This window comes from Lytechinus variegatus, chromosome 8 (assembly GCF_018143015.1).
Source record: "Lytechinus variegatus isolate NC3 chromosome 8, Lvar_3.0, whole genome shotgun sequence".
In the NCBI taxonomy this organism is placed as follows: domain Eukaryota; kingdom Metazoa; phylum Echinodermata; class Echinoidea; order Temnopleuroida; family Toxopneustidae; genus Lytechinus; species Lytechinus variegatus.
The window spans coordinates 12,787,875-12,809,689 of NC_054747.1; the positions used below are offsets into that span (position 1 = coordinate 12,787,875).

The 21,815-nt window shown below is 39.9% G+C and overlaps 1 protein-coding gene across 1 annotated transcript; it reads left to right on the plus strand.

Annotated features, from left to right (window-relative positions):
* Window positions 1–17,391: 17,391 nt before the first annotated feature.
* Window positions 17,392–20,412, plus strand: LOC121419994 (E3 SUMO-protein ligase ZBED1-like). Its single transcript, XM_041614504.1, has one exon. It carries the CDS (start codon window positions 17,417–17,419, stop codon window positions 18,695–18,697), a length of 1,281 nt encoding a protein of 426 aa, XP_041470438.1. The 5' UTR covers window positions 17,392–17,416; the 3' UTR covers window positions 18,698–20,412.
* The last annotated feature ends 1,403 nt before the right edge of the window (window positions 20,413–21,815 follow it).

Consider the following 21,815-nt stretch of genomic DNA (forward strand, 5'->3'; position numbering starts at 1 on the left):
TGTGTACAGCAATACATTTGACCCCCCCCCCGGACGGTTACATCGGGGGGGGGGCATGCCCTTGGATAGGCCCAAGTAATGGGATGAAATTGATTTTACTCATAATGTTTTTTTTCTCGTTCAATAATGGAGCGGAAAGAAGATAATCTTGATTATTTTTTTTTATGTAAAATAATTTGGAGAATGTTCGCGTGTAAAGAGTTAAATGACACCGGCACTATGGTTATTCCCCAATATAAGCAGACGTGCCTATCCAAGGACCGTGTGGCAGATATTTCCATCTAACACATATTGACTTTGACCTGCAGTATGATACTTTTTAAATGAAGCACATCATGTTTGTACTTTAAAGGACAAGTCCACCCCAACAAAAACTTGATTTGAATAAAAAGAGAAAAATTCAACAAGCATAACACTGAAAATTTCATCAAAATCGGATGTAAAATAAGAAAGTTATAGCATTTTAAAGTTTCGCTTATTTTCAGCAAAACAGTTATATGAACGAGCCAGTTACATCCAAATGAGAGAGTTGATGACATCACTCACTCACTATTTCTTTTGTATTTTATTATATGAAATATGAAATATTTTTATTTTCTCGCCATTGTCATGTGAAATGAAGTTTCATTCCTCCCTGAACACGTGGAATTCCATTATTTTAACATTTTGTGCTTCAGGCAAGGAGGTCCTAGTCGTCAAATTCGTAAAAATTGAAATATTGTATAATTCAAACAATAAAAAACAAAAGAAATAGTGAGTGAGTGACATCATCGACTCTCTCATTTGGATGTAACTGGCTCGTTCGTATAACTATTTTGTTGAAAATAAGCGAAACTTTGAAATGTCATAACTTTCTTATTTTACATCCGATTTTGATGAAATCTTCAGCATTGTGTTTGTCTGATATTTCTCTATTGATTCAATTCAACATTTTTCTGAGGTGGACTTGACCTTTAAATGTGTCTATTGTTTTGAAGAGTAGACTCGTGAATAAAAGAGTGTGATAAACTCGTCAAAAAGAGTAGAATATATGTAGAAAGTATTTGTAAGTATTACATTATTTGTAAAAAAATATGAAGAAGTTACGCTTCTCAGTAAAAATATGTGAGCGCAACGCGTGAACTAAATCTTGGTTCAGCTCTGAAAACTTAAGTATTTCCTTCTATATTGACTTGAAAACGACATAATTATCAGGCATGAACACTCTCATCCAAATCCACTGAACAATTTTAATGTGAAGCGCGAGCGGGATTGTTTTTATTTTATAGGCTCTGGTGACAGGTTTTATATTTAGCGACCCCCTATCCACTCATTTTCTCCACTTTTCTCTACGTACCTGTTAATTATTTTCTTCTTTTATTCGTATATTTTCCTCACATTTCTACTTTTTTTTCTTTAAAAAATCCATCTCTGTAACTTTCTCTTAAACTAATGTCGCCTCGCTATCTGGATCCGCTTATATCTATCTATCTATCTATCTTTTAACGGCGTACTCCGGGCTGAAAAAATGAGTAGAGTAGAATTCACAAGGCAAAATGCTAAAAAATTTCATCAAACTTGGATAACAAATAACGGAGTTAATGAATTTTAAAGATTTGCATTATACCGGTGAAACAGTTCTGTATTCATTAGGTTGTCTGATGATGTCACACCCCCCATTGACTTGTTCTTTTGTACTTTATTTCATGAAATTAGGTCAATTCTAATTTTTTCAAACGGCAAGAACTAAAACAATTGGATTGACAACTGATTAAGTGCATTAGTTATTTAATGCTGCAGCTTATTTCAGCATAATAGAGACACATATCAAGGAGCTCCTTGCAATATAAAACAGTTATGGTTTCATGTAATAACATGAGAAAAAAAGTGGCGATGTGACATCATCAGCCCACCTAGTGAATATTCATAAATGCATACTTAGAACTTTTTCACCAAAATAATGCAAATCTTTAAAATTCAATAACTTCATTCTTTGTTTTCCGATTTTGATGAAATTTTCAGCATTTTGCTCTGTGAATTTCACTATATTTATTCAAATATAAATCTCTTCAGCCCGGAGGTTTTATGGTCACAACTGCCATCCGCGTGGTTTTTAGGTTAAGCAAGGAATCCTTCATTCCTTCCTTTAAACAAAAAAAAATCCCCTTCGATATTTTTATGGGGGAGGGGATTTGAGCCGTTTGTTTCTGCACTGCCCTTTTCTTTTCCTCTCATTTGCATTTTATCTTCTTTTTTTGGATGGATAGGGGCGACTCACAGGAGGTATTGAGGCCGCTCTTGCATCCGGACACACACTGGAAAAATATGTGAACAATTGATTTCAAATAGTTCTGCAAGCCCCCACCCGCATTTTTTAATTGATAACAGAGCAAGCCCAAAGTATTTATTATTATTATTTATTTTTTTGGGGGGGAGTCAGATCTCACTTTCCTTTCTCTCTTTTTACTCCTTTCCCTTTCTTTCTTCTCACTTCGCTTCTTTGCTTTCTCTATTTCTTTTCTTTCATTCAATTTCGTTCCCGCTCGTTTGCCTTCTTCCCTTACTGATAGCTTCCTCTCTCCCTTGTCTTCGTTTGCTTTCGTTTATCTTTCTTCCTTTTTTTTTGGGGGGGGATGGGGGATCAATATCACATCTTTTGCTTTCCTTTCTTTCTCCCCCCATCTTTCTATCTCTCCCCCCCCCCCCTCTTCCTTTTTTTCTTTCATTCTTTTTTTTCTTTCTTTCTTCCCCTTTCCCCTCCTCTCTTTTCCTTCCCTTGTACCCTCTAAATTTCTCTTCTCTGGATCCCCCCTCAGCTTGCCTACTTTCTCTCTTTTCACCATTCACTGTCTTTCCCCTCTTTCTCTCGTCCCCTTCTCCCTTCCCCCCCTTTCTCCCCATTCCATGTCTCCCTCTCCCTTGCCTTTTAGGAACTATTTCTTTCTTCTCTCTCTGTTATCTCTTCATTTTCAATCTGTGAACATGCCGTGGCCGAGTGGTCTAAGGTGCCTGGCTATGCGTGGAAAGCCCAGGGTTCGATCCCCAGCAGCAGCGCTTGTAATTGAATAATACTATCTCTCTTCCTCTTCTTTAGTTTTCCTAATTTTTCTTGTGTGTGGGGGGGGGGGGGGGGGGAGGTTGAGGCAAAGCCCCATCTATAATGCCAGTCATCACGAATACCTCCATATCCCAAAGCAAATATCTGAGACAAAAATGCTTTCTTTGGGGGTAAAATATTGCAGATTTATTAAATTAAACATGAATATCATCTCATCCGTTCAATTTCATGCCACTTTTTGACAAGATGGCGATACACGGGGATGGAGTATTCTAGTTCTAGACCCGATTTTACTGAATTCTTTAATGGCTGAATATACCTCAAGCCGAGTGAATGACCCCGACCCACTGGTGCCCAGACCTCCCTGGGGGCCGTTTCATAAAGCTGTTCGTAAGTTAAGAGCGACTTTAAGAACGACTGGTGAACCTTTCTTACGCGCCTAAACCATCGCCAATGAACATTTTGGTGTATATACCATTCACCACAAGAAGGATCACCAGTCGTTCTTAAAGTCGTTCTTAACTTACGAACAGCTTTATGAAACACCCACCAGGATCTCCGGGTACAGGTGGGTGTTTCATAAAGCTGTTTGTAAGTTAAGGCGACTTTAAGAACGACTGGTGTCCGTCTTGTTGTAAATGGTATACATATTGGCGATGGTTTAGCGCATAAGAAAGAATCACCAGTCGTTCTTAAAGTCAATCTTTATTAACGAACAGCTTTATGAAGTGGCCCCAGGTTTTCGAGGTCACCCGTCACGATTGGCGAATAAGGAATTCGGTTAACAGTCTAGAACTAGACTAGGGTTGTAATAGCTACAACCAACTTTACATATATATACCATTACCAGTCTAAAAAATGCAATGAAATATTAAAATATACATGTATATCATACTGTTTTAATATTCTTGTTTGGCAAACAATTGTTTAGGCTACTGTTGGAAATTTGGGCTTCAGGAATTTTTTGAGTTGTGGGTTATTGATATAAAAAACTTTCTACAGTTCAGACTTGCGAGATTGGGAATAGACATTTGAATTTGCTACAACAGACAAGAAATAAATTATGAATTTTGAAATAATCAACTGCTATTAGAGGTATACATATTAAGCAAAGTATTCTTAATATTATCAAAGCAGGGGTTTTGCTTTAATCGATTTGGTTTGTGACATATACATTGATGAGAACCTAAGCCATGGCCATATCAGAAGTAAAGTTTTCAAATACCTTTTTTACACACGCTAAAATGTCCTTAACCCACTATAGGTGGGGCTAAATTGCCATTTAGCCCCACCTATAGTACGGGTTAAGCTTAGCCCACTTTCTTTTTACACAGCATTTTGCAAAGTGGGCTAACCCCACCTTTAGTACGGGATTAGGGTTATCTCAGCAGTGCTAAGAGCGATAGTACGGGGTTAAGATCGCTAGTGTAAACCGAAAGTGGGCTAAGCTTAACCCCGTACTATAGGTGGGGCTAAATGGCAAGTACGAGTGAAGTACTTGTACTACGAATGATCGACAAAAACCACTAGTCCGGGGTTAGCGAGTTTCGTGTGTGAAAAGCAAGCATTCCTTATCCGGGGTTAGCAATAACAATTTGGCATGTGTGAAAAGGAAAAAAAATAGTACGGGGTTAAGGATAGTACGGGGTTAAGGATAGTCCGGGGCTAAGAAAATCCTGTGTAAAAAAGGTAAAGTGGACCTGAAAATAGAGACAATGTACCTCATAGCATCTTATTACCAAATAAATGCATGATATTAATAATGTTCTTATCTTTATGTACTGTTATTTGAGATTTTTAAAATCCATGATTTGGTTTTGAATATTCCTTGTCTGTTCTTTGTTGAACTTTCAATTAAACACTTCCATTTTATTTTATTCTTACTTTCAATTCATTTTTGTATTACTGACTCGGAATTACAGGTAGCAAATGTAAATGTCTTTACAATTTGCTACATTGCCTTCTTTTTATATTCTTCCTTCTCACATGCCCCCGAGCAATGCCCCCTGAGCACTTCGTAGAGTGGATTTAATGCATTTAATGAATCATATTATATCATGACTAAGTACTGTACTGAAATAAAATGACAACCCTAAATAGATATCGATGGCCCGAATTCACAAAGGTGGTTTTGAAAACCCACGGTTGAGTCCATGGATTATGCAGATTTCCTGTATAAATTACGCTTAACTGAGTGCGTATCGGGCGCGTGCATAAAACATGTCCAATGCTGATGCGCGCATTTGTCACAGTACGCCGAATTGACGGCTGTTAATGTACCATATTTTATTCATGAAGAGTGGACTCATGAATAAAAAAAACAGTGGACTCATGAACAAAATAGTGTATCTAACCATGGTAACAGGCGTCAATTTGGCGCACTGTGACAAATGCGCGCATCAGCAATTAAGCGTAATTTATACAGGAAATCTGCATAAACCATGGACTCAACCGTGGGTTTTCAAAACCACCTTTGTGAATTCGGGCCAATAAGTCCAAAGGATATATACAGTACACACAATATATCTGTATTATAGTAGCTATTTCAGAAACATGTAAACCTTACAATATTCATACATATATTAAGTTACTAGAAAAGAATATCATACATCATTTCAAACAGGTTTTGTCAGTAAATGTAAATGGCGATTCTATTAACATAATAACATTCATATAATTTTCATGACAAATAAACATCTAGCTAAGCTTGGCAAACAGTGGCAATGTAGTCACATGAGCTGGATAAGATCCATAATTAAGAATATCATCATAAATATTCATAAAATGTTGATTTGGTAACTGATCAATGATTGGCTGAAATCTATCACATGATCAGTAACAGGCAAATTTGCTATTGACAGGTCATGGTTCTGAGATGAATAAAAATAATAACAATACGCATTTATATAGCGCCATCTATCTAGAAATAATCTATTCCGAGGCGCATTGTTGTTATTATAGTAGAGGTGGGCTATAGAGGGTGACATTTTCAGATCATGCTCATCACACCTTAGTTTGATGAATTAGTGCACACTGACACCATAATCAGAAAAAAAAAGAAAAAAATTGCGAAATCCAGGGTGCCCCGGCCGAAAAACCCGAAAATCCAAGATGGCCGCCGGATTGCCTAAAAAACATGTTTTTGGCCATAACTTGGTCATTTTTTCATCTTTTAGCCTAGTTTTGGTGTCTAAACCTATGTTTTGGGGTCACTGAACTCATTTATGGTATTCATTTTAATACATTAGTGTTAAATTTCATGTTATATCAGTATTTTTTCAAATTTCTGCTTATTTTCTCTAAAATGCGAATTCTTACAATATTAATTCTTACAGATGACGTGTGCATCACAATCAACAGTTTAAGCTTTCCCTTTTTTTCTTGTCCCATGCCCATTATCCCAAATGTTATCCACTTTGTATTAAAGTAGGCCTACATGTATGCACAATAGTTCCAGCACAGCTCCCTTTTTCACCGCATGTAATGTATCACTATTACCACTTGATCTCCTCATTACTACAAACATCAAATAGGAGCATCTCTTAACAGTCAGCACATCCCTCTACACATGTGTTGTATGTGAGTCACACATGTGAAATATTTGATGCAGGCAATATTATCTCTACCCTTGTTCAGCATGAAGTCAAGTTATGGCTTTGTGAAAATTTAATTGCATACTATGCCATACATGCCGACCCTGAAATCCTTCCTCAAGAAGAGTGTGGTCGGTTGTACATGTAGCAGCATTACAGGCACTGACAAAACAAGTATAGTTAGGACGGACACAAGTCATCCATGTGGGAGACCTTCGAGAGTGAGGTTGCATCTGCAGGGAAAACAAAGAAGCACAGCCTCTTCAATGAACACCAATTTGCTCAGATGGGATACACTGCTGCAGTCATTCTATATCACATCCCTGAGTATGAGGCGACATCGCAGAACATTAAATCCAACAACCTACTTGTTCAAGCCTGCCATCTGTACCTTGAGTGTGACTTAGTCATGATAGCATTGAAGATATTGGCCTGCATAACCCTGCAATCCTTAACATAGTGGAAGTCAGCTCACAGAATGATCTAGTGACCATCCTCCCACATCTTAATGATGATCTGCTGAATAACAAGACAGACACCTGTCTTTATACAAGGTACCATACTCTTTTCAAGTGGAAAATCCTGAGACCTTGTAGGCAATTATTTGCAGCAAATCTGTCAGCAAGCTGCCAAAGATTTGACTATTCGGAGAGGAGGTGAGTATGCATGATTTAAGCAAACGGCAGAAACAGGTTTTGCAGAATCTAGAGCAACTTAACTCTAGAAACTCACACCAGAAGATCTCACCGATCTACGTGTACCTTCAAACAATTTGCAGTGTGAGCGGAATCTGTCAAAGTTTGACAAACAAGCAAAGCTAAGCAAAGCTTTCTGCTGCTGCTTCTAATAGAAACTTCACTGCCAAGGGTATTTGAGATTATATGACCTTGAACAAGTCTGGTGTAGTAAACTGGAAAAAGCGACCCATATAACATTGCAAAAATGTTGGGTAAGAGTGAGCAGAAATGGGTGGAAGAGCAAAACATCCTCTCGCAGGAAAATCTTCAGCAGAATGTGGCCCAAGCACAACAAGCAGTAGAGTACCAGGTACATGTATGTGCATAGGCTGTTACAGAAAAAAATGGGGAGGTCCATTAACAAACGTTGATGAGCTTCAGGAATGCCAGGATAACCAGGATTCAACCAAGCTTAAAACTATGTTACGTGCAGAGCTGTCATATCACAGACACACATCCCATCATCTAGATTACTTGGTGCGCCAACACTTGTATAAGGTCAACCAACTACCGTATGTGAAACAGAAATGAAGGTGAACTTGATGCTTCTATTGACTGGAGGAGAGACTGATAATCTCCCTGCCCAATGGGATCCAATGGGATCACAAAGTCAACTGCCCATTCAAACCTTGAAGAAAATACTAACGGACTAAGAAGTGGGCATCAATGAGTTCTGCAGTGTGAGTGTGATATGGGATTACGACGATGAACGAAACTGGTATACCTAATATCATGAGGGATATGAAATTGAGCACATGGAAAGATACCGGTACTTCAAAGATTAAAAGGGGCAGATCAGCATTAGCACTAGAAATGGCCAAAGCAAGCTGATGTACAGACAGTACTGCCGATGCAGATTCTTCTGGCAATGTACCGGTAATGTATTTGGCTCATGGGATACATCTTCCAGCAGAAACATTGCATTTGTGCTTGACAATTAGCATATCATTCTACAATTAAATATGTATACCCAAACTGGAACTGTATAGTTCTCTCTGACTAGAGGTCTGATGACCAAATAATTGGTACTTTAATGCAGATACAGTATTACATGTAGTACTGGCTCCAGTTACCATGCATGCCAGGCATGTATGCTGACTCCGAATTCACTAGCCACATACAGGTGTCTGCACGACAATGTATGTAGGTTTTTGGTATATTTCTCGATGTATTGTTTAAATAAAAAAAAACTTTTAGTAGCTAGAATTTATTATTAGTAGTATCATAGCTAGCATGACTTAAAGAAAATACAGAAAATAAAGTAAAAAAATTGCGGTTGGGGTAGGGGTGAAGGAGAGGGAAAATTTAATATTAAATATGGGGAAAATGTGAATTTAATGTAGAAGGTTAGGTTTTACACCAAAAATATCATTTTATTCAATTTCTTTGACCCCTAAAACATGGGGTTAGACACCAAAACTATTACAATAGACAAAAAAATGACCGAGTTACAGCCAAAAATGTCTTTTTTTAGCCAAAACGGCGGCCATTTTGGATTTTTTACGTTTTCGGTCAGGGCACCCCGGATAACGCATTTTTTTCATTTTTTTTTTCAAAGGTGGTGTCAGTAGGCACAAAGTCATCAAACTAGGGTGTGATGAGCATGTTCTGAAAATGTGACCTAAAATTGACCCTCTATAGCCCACCTCTAATTATAACCCAGGCCTTAATTGCTCGAGCTGCCTTTCAGCGCTCAGTGCATTCAAGGAATCAATCCTGCAGGGTACCCATTCACCTCACCTGGGTTGAGTGCAGCACAATATGGGTAAATTTCTTGCTGAAGCCATATCTGGGATTCGAACCCACGTCCCTCTGATTGGAAGTCGAGGGCCATAACCACTAGACCACGGCGCCCCACATGAAAATAGTTGACCAAATAACAAGCATCTACATCACTCTCTTATCAACATATAATCCACATCATTTTGCATGGGCATTGTAATCGCACACACTTTCAAACAGTAGACCTGGGGCCCGTTTTCATATACACTGTAGAGTTAAAAACTATGGTAACTTTGTCATTATTGTAACTTCCATGGCAACCTTGATTTTGATTGGCTGCTGAGCCTTGTTACCATGGTAGTTGCCATGATCACAAAGTTACAACAGTTGTAATCCTTTATGGAATGGGCCCCTGTTCCAAAGGTAGGCCTGGACACCAGGGCCCCGTCTTACAAAGAGTTACGATTGATCTAATCAATCGTAACTATGGAAATCCATCAGTGTCATAATTTTTTCTGCAGGAAATTTGCAAAATGTCCTATGTAAACAAAGGAGAACACACAAAATTGTCAAGAAATCCATGAATTTGTGGATATACATTTATATCTAGAATTTTTTTTGAACAAACATGCATAACAGATGTTGACGTTGCTGGCCGTCGATAGTTGTGATTGATCGCATCAATCGCAACTCTTTGTAAGACAGGGCCCTGGAAACCTGGTAATTCTTACTTCTTGATGATTTGTATTATTTGTATAACATGAACATTACAAGTAAAAACCGTAATTGAAATAATACATGCTACTAGTCATTACCTTCTTGACACATATTGGAATTTCCTATGAAAACGAGAGATGTCAAAATAAAAAGCTCAAATATTCGAAGCAGAGTAAAAGGTGAAATAGGTATAAATAATTGTCTGTCAGACAAAAAGTGGCACTATCATATTAATAGATATACACATCAGCAGTCCGATGTTGCATAAAGCTGTTGCGAGACTAGTGATCTCGGGAGCATTTCATGAAGCAAAGAGCTAATTATTTTCACTGACTAATCTGTTTTGAGTCAATCAGTTGTCCGTGAAAAATCTCTGATGAGCCGTTTCATGATATACTACCAGAGCTGCCAACCTGAACAAGAACATTTCAGTATTTCTAAAGCTGAAAATCAGTATTTTGAAAGAAATATCATAGGACAACACATAAAACTGAAACTTTGGACTTCAGTATTTTGCATGAAACCATCAGTATTCTTCTTATTTTTCAGTACTTACTTACTAAATACTGAAAATCCGTACTACTTGGCAGCTCTGTACTACCCTGTTCTTCGGTGCTAAATCAAATTCTTGATCATTCTGATTTGTCCGCTTCTAGAGTTGAGATCAGGGCCTTATGACAAACAGTCTTGATATATCCAATCAATCTCAACTGTATAGAAATCCATTCATACCACATCATTTTCTACAGGAAATTAGCACCATCTCCTTTAATAGTTAATAACATAGAGAATGACACTGACTCTTCAAGAGAATGATGTCTGTATGAATATACATCATATCTAGAAAATATTTTGAACAGATTTGCCTTTTAGAGGTTGACGTTGCTGGCCATCCATAGTTGTGGTTGATCAAATCAATCACAACTCTTTGTCAGACGGGACCCTGATCTTTGACGATTGAGATTCTTAAAACCAAAGATTATTATTTCTCAGTATTTGATTAGATTTTTTAGAAAAATCTTAATTTGACAAATACAATCTATGCTTAACTTAAGCTCAGCGCACACTATACGATCTGATACAATCTATTTAAGAAATAAATCATAATTTTGCAATAAGGTAAACACGAAAGTTCCACGAAGTAAAAATTTTTATTTGAAGTTCGGCATGATGTGGAATAATACATTTCTTGCTTTGCGGCAAGCCCTGCAGGGAGGCTCGAACTAGACTGAGTTTTTATTTCAGTAATCCACTATTAAATCTAAACTCATATTGCTGAGATTTCATTAATTGGAATGTTCATATCAAATAATATTACAATTTTTTTGAAAGTCGGATTGCAACAAATCATTTAGTGTACGCCAGGCTTTATGAACAATTTTATGGAACATCTGGAATGTTACTAATATTACAACCAGTGGCGTACCTAGGAGTTTTCACAGGGGGGGGGGGCAAATTCGTCCACCCCAAAATTTGACAAGAAAAAAAATTACAAATATAGGATATCGTACCAGAAAAAAAATTGACAAGCAAAAAAAAAAAAGGCTTCAAGCAGGGATACATCCTTATATGGTTGCATGGGTTGTGACTCATCAGGGGGGGGGGGCAGGGGCTTACGGCCCCCTGCCCCCCCCCAATAGGTACCCTAGTGATTACTCCTAATTAATAGACTTTTCCTATACAGTTGAAAATTTCAACTCAAGGATATTATCATCGTCTGTACATTGCTTTCTGATATTTCTGATAATGCATCACTAAATTTGTGTTTACAACTAGGTGACCAGTTTATTGACTACTCATATACCCATCCTATTTGCTTTGTGAAATGCTAAATTCCACTTGATACTTTTTATGCAAATTACCCATGACATGTGACCCCACAACATATTTATGATAACCCTACACATTATCAAAACAAATCCTCCCCTTTCACAAAATACAAAGGACTTGTGTAAAACACTCTACTCTTCGGATTCCATTTCAAAAGCTTTGACTTCTACTTGCCTCCTGTTCGAGACTCATCTCAAGCCTTTGTGTATATTGGTACCCAACCCCTACATTGCTTGCCACAGGGACTACATTTGGCGTAGTCAGCAGGATCACGGGTGGATTGCGAGTCTCTAAAACAAGGAAACAGTCGAGCGGGCGCCAGTCTAAAGAAGCTTGGCATTAGCTCCATCCACAAAATCGAGGAAATTCACGTAGCTCCGATAGCAGATGAGATGCTATTTGGCGTTACTAAGGAAACACAATGCCAATATTAGCATTCCAAATGCTATTTTAACCTTGAATGGTGAAGACCTACAAATCATACAACATGACGGTTCGGGGAACATGGCAAGGGTGTGCATAAGTAAGGGCGTCTCTGTTCCTCCATGTTCGGTGCGGAGGGTAAAGTGCTCTGTTGCACTTAATTCTGGCCCCTTCTTGGTGGAACCGTTGCCTCTCCTGCCCGCACCTGTACTTATTCCCCGTAGCCTTCATGAAAATGAGAAAGAGACAGAGGTCTTCCTGATAAATCCCTCTGATATAAACTACAAGTTATGATTGGGAATGTTTATGAAGTCTTGGTAGTAGAACCAGAAACGGAACCTTCGGGAGGCATCCCAGTGAGGAGCGTTGGCACTGCGGATACTCCTGAAACGGACCTACCTCCACACCTCCTGGATCTCTGGGGCCGCTCTATTAAGGGGCTGGCTCCAGAGGAAAAGGAGGAGTTGAGAAGGCTTCTACTCAAATATCAATCAGTTTTTGCAAAAGACGAGTTTGACCTCGGTGGTTTCGATGAGGTAACTCATAGCATAGACACTGGCGATGCAAGGCCCATAAAACAAAAGACGAGGCGGACCCCCCTCAACTTCATTCAGGAGGAGCAGGCACATCTCGACAAGATGCTGGCCGCTGGAGTTATCCAGCCGTCTATGTCTGAATGGGCATCGCCGCCTGTGTTAGTGAGGAAAAAGGATGGAGGAGTCCGATGGTGCATTGATTACCGCAAGCTAAATAATGTCACCAAAAAGGACGTCTACCCACTACCATGCATAGAAGAGTGCCTTGATACTTTACCAGGCAACAAGTGGTATTCCAAACTTGATGCCAACGCAGCCTATTGGCAAATCAAGGTAACTGAATCAGATAGGGACAAAACAGCCTTCGTTACAAAACATGGGCTGTATGAGTTCGTCCGCATGGGATTTGGCCTGTGCAATGCACCGGCCACCTTCCAACGTGTGATGAACTTAGTCCTGAGAGGTCTCACATGGGACGTGGCTCTTGCATTCTTGGATGATGTTCTGGTTTTAGGTAAATCATTCCCAGACCATATCAAGAATTTAGGGGCAGTCCTGGGACGTTTCAAGGACTACAAGCTTAAACTGAAGCCCAAAAAGTGTGCCCTGTTCCAAGAAAGGGTGGAGTTCTTGGGTAGAGAAGTGGATGCTACAGGCTTGCATCTACCAGAAGAAAACATTCAAAGGGTAGCGAACTGGCCGACTCCTACTTCCACGAGGGAGGTAGAACAATTCTTGGGTTTGGCCAATTACCACAGAGTGTTCATGAAAGATTATGCACGGGTGGCTGGGCCATTATATGAGCTCACAGGTAGAAATGCTTTTTGCTGGACAGAGGCCCACCAGGAGGCATTTGAATAAATCAAGGCTCTCTTGACCTCGGCCCCTGTGCTCACACTTCCAAATGCATATGATCCGTTCATCCTAGATACGGATGCTTCTAGCACAGCGATTGGGGCAGAGTTATTACAAGTTCAGAATGGTGAGGAGAAGGTTATAGCCTATGGTAGTTTGTCACTTTCTCCTCAACAAAGGAATTACTGCGTCACTCGCCGCGAGCTCCTAGCGCTAGTGTTATTCTGCAGACAGTATAGGCATTACCTTTTAGGGAGGCCATTTACTGTCAGAACGGATCATGGTAGTCTAACATGGCTGCTCAACTTCAAAACGCCGACAGGACGGCTGTCTCGTTGGCTTGAAGAGTTAGGACAGTATAATATGCAAGTGGAACACCGGCCCGGTAAACGCCACTGTAATGCTGATTCCCTTTCGCGCATTCGGGATACGGAGCCAATGTGCGAAGGGTTTGAGCTGGGTGTGCGACTACAGGATTTGCAGTGTGGCGGGTGTTCATATTGTACCAAAAGACACAAAGAATGGGCACACTTCGTCGACTGCGTAGACGATGTCGTGCCATTAAGCAAAAGCCAACGGGTCTCAAGAGTGGCGGGTGAAGATTCTTTCCCTGTAACACACATGGAAATATCGTTTAACACAGCCAACTCATTTGAGATCCGAAGTATTTCAGTTGACCCAGCTGAGGGGGCAGAGGAACTGCCTTCAGACAACTTAGTCAAGAAGGAACAAAAAAAGACCAAGTCCTCGAGCTCCTCCGTGAGTGGTTAACAGACAAAAAAGAACTGGATGAAGGGACTCTGTTTCTCCTCCCGCCAGAGGGAAAGTTTTTGTGGACGAACAGAGAACTCTTTTACCTCAAGGAAGGAGTTGTCTGGATGAAGAAGGATGTAGGTGATGTTGTGGTGGTTCTGGGATCACTGAGGCATGACATCATCCGGCTAAATCATGATCCTCCTTTAGTAGGGCATGCTGGGGTCAAACGTACTCGCTAAGCCTGGCACGAGTATTCGACTACTCGAGTAGACTCGAGTGTTGCCTTACTACTCGCGTCACGAGTAGGGAATTTTTATTTTTCGAGTACTCGCGTGATGTACGAGTACTGTTTTTCCACTCGTTCACTCGCTGGATTACTCGCTCTCTTCCGAGTAGAAGACTCTACTCGACCACTCGTGTTGAATTGTGAATTTTGCTGTTCATAATTTTACACAGAATTCTTAATTTTTTCACGTGGAACAGTTTATTCACGATGTTTTAACGGCGGAATTGAAGTCAGAGCGCACAAGTCCTGCTTGCGCGGCACAAGTTCAAAATTCATGTGACCGGGGAAACCTAGGCGCTAGCGCTTATGCCAGTAGCGGAGTGGCTTGCGTAGTCCGCTCACTCCGCTGTGTTCGCAGTGCTTCGTACGTTCGTGAAGTTCAGAATGATATTGACCGAGAATATACTTTAATTGCATTGTTAATTTGTTTCATAACTCCAGTACTCCACAGTTGCGACTTACGAGTGCGGCGCATTACTAGCTAGCCATGCGTGTATTTTATTTTTATCCGTTTGTTGAAATCATTTTCGGGGGTAAGATTAGTAGATTCAAAATCGCAACTTACACTCCTATTTTTCGGTTCGCCCGTCGCGTAGCTCGTCCATGAACAAAATAAGCCACAAATTGTTTTTGCAGTCGTTCATATCGACGGGAAGCCTAGTCTGCGCTCAAATCAAAGTCCCCTTACTGCGCTTGCGCAGCTGCCAATCGTCTGAAGGGAGCTCATTAAGTAGAGACTAGAGCGCGCTTTTAAAATGTATTTGAAGTAATTGAATTTGAATTCTCTCATAGTGCGAACTTGAAGATGATATACAGCCTAAATTCTATTCTTAGTTCTTACTGCTCGCTGTTTCATGAATAAAGTAAACGATTTTATCGTCTTGTAGTAGTAGGAATATAATTAAAATTCAATACATACGCTCTTAAAACCAGTTAGTTAAAATCATGGGTCGGCTGGGTGCAACTAATATTTTTTTATTATTTCTTTTTAGTACATCTAGTCAAAAATGCCTTTCCTTTATCATAATACAATTATAAACTATAGTGAAACATATGGCTAGATAAATAGTTGTACCCAGCTGAGGGACCCTTTCATCTAGTCTTATCGTGTTCTTAAAATTTGATTTATCTCAGTTTTGCACTTTCGTGTTTCATGCATGAGTTCAGTTCATTAGTCAAAGCGGTTATTTATTTCTCATACCGACTGAGTCAATAAAAACGCAACAATTTTTAGGTTTTTTTACTAGTTTATTGTCATAAAAATTAGAGAGCTTGAATATGAGTAAATGTGACATCACTGACATGGTATGGTAGAGCAATTCTTTCTCACTGCTTTGAAACCATTTTTGATGAGTTTGACTTTTCTGGGACAGAGATGAAGCGAGAGCTATAGAAACATAGAGAGAGAGAGGGGGGGAGAGGGTGGATAATGGAGAGAGTGTGAGAAAGAGAGAGACGGGCGAAGGGGAAGAGAGATAAGAAGGTAGAGGAAAAAAGTTCGTTGTTTATGTTAATCGTGACAAGGCAGAAAGATAATGATGGTTAATCAATGGGAGTATTATTTGGGCTAGATAAAGTCATGGTTCAAATCCAGGCTCGTCAAACCACTACCGATAAAGAAAGTATTTTGAAGAAGCATAAATGACTCCCAAGCAGTGTGTTTTCACAAGTCATTTGGAGTTGAACGATGTCGGACCAACTTGTGAAGGAAAAGGGATTGATCCCTAAAAAGGACGCCAAAAGTGATATTTGGCAATTTTTCGGCTTTCAGCCCAAGGAAAATAAGGATGGCGGAGCGCCAGAACCTGATACCAGTAAGGTAGTGTGTGTTAAATGTGGAAGCATCTTGAAGTACAGTAAAAATACTACCAGTCTCAGAAACCACGTGCTAGCCAAGCACCCACGAGAGTTTAGGGAGCTTGAACGGAAACAGAGAAGTGATGACATCGCCGTCGATGACGAACCGCGAGTGCAACACCAAGGAAAACGCCAGAAAACCGATCAGGAAATTGCGTGTTCATCTCAGAGCACCATTGACGTAAGTTTCATTTTATAATCATTATTATCATATTATTATCATAATGTGTATTCGGTATAATCATGTACTGTTGTATAATGGATGCCACATTTTTTTTTTTAAATCATTATGTATTTTATGCGTTGAAGGCACTACTATAAAATTGCCCTTGCCCTCAATTTATGAGATATAACAGAAGTCACTAAGGGTCTACTGATCAGATATGATCACTTTCATCGTAGAAGTGTCCCCATCGTTCATATCGGTGACCATTCGTTTCTATAATTTTTAAAATTATCCCAAATTCCCAAGGAAAATATTGCTGAAATAAGGATTCTGAAATCAAATTAGACTAGTCGTTTAGCCATTGTAGTAGACACGTCCACATATCAGGGGAGGGGGGGGAGGGTGTGATCCCCATCGATAGTAATCAATCACACACGTATATGTCCACTTCAAAAACATCCCCCCCCCCCGCTATCTACGCCCCTGTGTTTAACAGACGGGCCTTTTTACGTTGTTTACACTTTACAATAATTATTGATATAAAGTTTCTGTAATTCATGATTTTGACAGTTGTTTATGTTTCTTTGTTTTTTCTCACAGAGCTTATTCACGAAGGTCAAAAACTATCCAGCATCAAGTGCAAGGGCAAAAGAGTTAACGAACGCAGTGGCCTACCATATCGCAAAAGACATGAAACCAATCTATACTGTCGAGGGAAAAGGTTTCACGAAAATGATCCATAAGTTCGATCCACGCTTCACTCTGCCATCTAGGGAGCGCCTGCGTACCACAATAATTCCACAGATGTACGAGGATCTCAGGGCTAATGTGGTCGCCCCAGTAATCGACGATTGCCAGTTCTATCACGGCTCTCACAGCAGACCTGTGGACTGCCAGGAACATGAGTCAGTACTTGGGGGTGACATTTCATGGGATCACGACTAAATGGGAGCTGAAAACGTTTACCCTTGAGAACATAGAATGTCCCCCTCCCCACGACTCCGACAGCATCATGACCGCCCTCCAAGATGTGATGGCTGAGTGGAGGATCACCCCTGAACGCCTTGCTGCTATTGTTACCGATAGTGCAGCAAATATGTTAAAGGCAGTCAGGGAACTCGACTGGAGTCACATTCCTTGCTTTGGCCACACGCTTAACCTGATGGTGAGGGCAGGGCTTGACTGCCGTCAGGTTCACAACACCATCGCTAGGTGCGCCAAGATTGTAGAATTCGTGAACAAAAGCTCTAAGGCAAAGTATCTCTTGACTGAAAAACAGCAACAGTTGGACTTGCCGAATCACAAACTCGTTCAGGATGTGAAAACTCGTTGGAACAGCACACACGACATGCTGACAAGAATCTTGGAACAGCAGCAAGCCATCTGTGCTATGCTCCTAGAGCTAAAGAAACAGGAACTTATGCCGACAGTGGACGAGTTTCGTACTATTGAGCAGCTTGTGGAACTGTTGGAACCAGTCAAGGATATGACTGAATTCTTCAGTGGTGCCACTTACGCCACAAGCACTGGAGTACTGCCCTGCATCGTCAAACTGGAGACGATTCTCGACAACAAGGCAGATGACACACGAGAGCTTCTTGCTACCAAAGAAGCCATGAGAAAAAAGCTAAATGATTGCTTCGAGCGGCGATACACCATGGATACCCTCGACATGTGCACGCTCTTGGACCCCAGATTCAAGGCGATGCCCTTCTACAACGATGCAAAGCGACAGCAGCTTCATCAGAAATTAAAAGATCAGCTGATGTCTCTCGACGTTGACGGCGATCGAGACAACGCACCCCCCGCAGATCCAGTAGAAGTACAACCGGAAAAGAAAGCGCGAGCGAGGAGCCTATTCGAAGGTATATACACGCAACCCCAGCCTCAACAAGATGATGCCTTGCAACCTCGAGAAAACGAGATAAGAGATGAGATGTCTCGTTATCTGTTGGAGCCGTCGAAGTCCTTAGAAACAAATGTAGTGTCATGGTGGATGCTTAATGAGCAAAGATTTCCCTTCCTAGCTAAGTTGGCACGCAAGTACATAGCTATTCCGGCAACAAGCGTACCTGCCGAACGCCTGTTCAGCACAGCAGGGAATATAGTAACTGCCAAGCGAGCATGTCTTCTTCCACAAAATGTGAGGTACCTAACTTTTCTCCATGACAATCTAGCGTGAACTGAATGACAGTGCCAAAACAAAAGACTCTTAAAGTATTTAAGTGAGTTTCTCATCATGCAGTTGGATTGTACAGTTACATGCGTTACATAACCCGGTATTTAATTATTTATCACGTTTATTTGTTGCCGTACAGTTTTCTTTCAGCCTGCAATGCAAGAATAACATTAGGTTTGCTATGTTACGGCGGTTAAAGCTTATAAAAGGCCCATTATTGTGAACTGTGAAATGACAACATTCTACGTTTCACAAGGTACGCAGGCTTAGTCTCTAGGCTTTGCCTTCTTATACTTTTTTTTTTTTTTTTAGAATTTTAGTCTGATCTAATTTTATTTCGGGAAGATCGTTAACCTACTAATTGCAAGTAATAACTTATAAGTATTCTTAAAAGAGCACGTCAGGTGCCTATCTATATTAATGGTCAAAATCTGGTGAAAGTGGTGATCTAAACAGTTTCTTCCTTTCTTTCGTATGGCGAGACAAGAGATTATGTGCATAAGATAAGACATCATTAATAAATCAATTTGGCAATTTCATTTTCAATGATCTTTCCAGTTTATATTGCTGTCTTGGAAACGAATAGGCAGTTATGTCCCATAAGCAATAATATAGAAGAAAAAAAATAATATCGAATACGATAATCAAAGGAGGATCGTGATATTAATGATTCTTTCTTATACATAAATACATGTACGATTGGAAGTTTAGAACTGCATCGGCAGTTCGGCACATTTTATTTAACCCATACAACATGTTAATATTGATATATTTTAATGTTGTCAGCGATAAAGTAAAAAAGAATGCCTCTCTGATGAGTGATGAATTTAATTGTACATTGTTTCACTGAAAACTGAAAAGCCCTGTACAATCAGGAAATGACGGACATGCTTTGAGAGGAAACAGGAAAGTAAAATGAAACGAAACGGCGACGCAAAAGCACGCCTCCGCAAGTAATAGTAAGTTCGTAATTGTAGGATTCTTGGAAATGGCAAAGGCCGACGTCCCAAACTAAGTACCATGACAACTTTAAAACTGATAAAATATGAGACTTCGAGAGATGGAAAATAATGAAGTTAATTTTTGCATATTTTTAATTAGGCTTCTTGGTACATCTTGAAGTTCTTGCATTATTCAACATTTCATGTATCAATACTTCATGTCTTACTGTATTTAACATTCTAAATTAGCCGTTATTAGTAGATTAGATTCAACTTTGTGATTACGGTTGTTGTTTTTTATGTGTGTCTTGTATTCCAAATGGCAAAGACCAACGTCCCAAACTAACCGTTACAACTTTGAAACATATAAACAGGAGACTTACAGAGATGAAAAATAATATAGAGTTAATTTTCGCGTATTTTGCTAAGGCCCATTTGTACATCTTAAAGCTCTTGAATTATTTATCATTTCCTCATTTTTACAATACTTCATGTCTTAACGGTCTTTAACTCTCTAAATTAAGCGTTATTACTTATTAGTAGATTAGATTCAACTTTGTGATTACTATTTTGCCGTTGTTGTTTTTTTCCTTTCCTAGTTATAGCCTGTAACTACCGGTAAGTGGCTATTCAGAGTTTTGTTTTGTTTTTAGAGTTTAAAAAAAAAATGTTCGCAAAATAAACTTCGGAAGTTATGACTGAAAACTTACAAGATGACAATGTTTTGTCCGTTATCTAGACATCAACGGAGCCCTCAAATTCTCATTAGATTTTAGACCCCCCTCCTGGCCTAAAGACAAGTGATAAAAGATACAAATAAATTTGGAAATCGGCAAAGATATCACTGAGTGACAGGTGAGAGACTGAGAGTGAGCGCGGGAGTAAGAATATACATGTAGATGTAGCATGGCATTTTCATTTCACGAACTACTTCACTAAATTCCCAATTCACTGAGCAAGATTTATTACGCACCGGGCACCCCAGTTACATAAGCTCATTAAGCTGCGCTGGAAGGAGTTTTATGGGAGAGAAATGAGACAATGTGCATTGACACGAGTATGGCCTTTTCTCAAGTCTTATCGCGATCACGCTACCAAAAATAGTAATGCATTGAAGTACCAAGCTATCATGCATGCGCTGCCGCACGTCTTGATAAAAGGCTGTATCATTGTCAACGACGAGTATGTGAGTGAGATTGTGTTCTGTTCGTCGGCGGCTATGGAATACCAAACAAATTTACGACCTTGGTTCGAACTTCGAAGACGGTATTATTACCAGAAAATAAAGACCAATTTTCCGCTTCAAAATAACTACTTAAGACAGATATACGAGCATTGTATGAATAATCTAGGTAATATCGGCTTTTGAGACGTGAAAAGTTACTGTGTGATAGACCCAGGCTTCGTAATCGTATGGTCCCACCTGTTGCGTTCCGTGATGGACGTTGTCACTCAAAACTCTTGCACATTTTGCCTTCGTCCGAATTACAATTTGGCCGTAATTAATGATCGTAGATGGCAATATTTTAAGGTCAAATTACTACTCGAGTACTCGAGAAAACTCGAGTATTTTTTTTTACTCGCCTCGAGTAGTAAAATCACTACTCGTGCCAGGACTACTCGCGCTAAGTTAAAGTCCAAATACTATTGGTACGGCATGTCGGAATATATTCGCATCTACATCGCCAGATGTGCCACCTGTAACCAAAACAAGAAAGCAACCCGTCCTGGGAGGCATCCCATGAAGAGTTTTCATGCGAGCGCCCCCATGGAACGTGTCCATCTCGATTTTATGGGTCGTTACCAAAGACAGCACACGGTAATGAGCACATCCTGGTTATGGTAGACCTATTTACCAAGTGGGTGGAATGCGTACCCCTGCCCTCTCAAACAGCAGAAATGACTGCTCACGCCGCTGTGAACAGTTTTTTCTGCCGATTTGGGTATCCATTTCAAATCTTCACGGGACAGGGCAGAAATTTTGAGAGTACAATTTTCAAGGACATGTGTCATGTCCTTGATATCCACAAGTCAAAAACAACTGCTTTCCGCCCCCAAGAAAATTCTCAAGTGGAGAGAGCAAATAGGACCTTGATGGATGCAGTGCAATGCTCAAAGAGACTGGATCGGCATCTCCAGCAGATCGCAGGTGCTATTCGCTCCTCCGTAAATCGTACAAC

Excerpts from the sequence above, each read along its gene's own strand:
- LOC121419994 (XM_041614504.1), top strand. The coding sequence starts at position 17,417 with ATGAGTCAGTACTTGGGGGTGACATTTCATGGGATCACGACTAAATGG.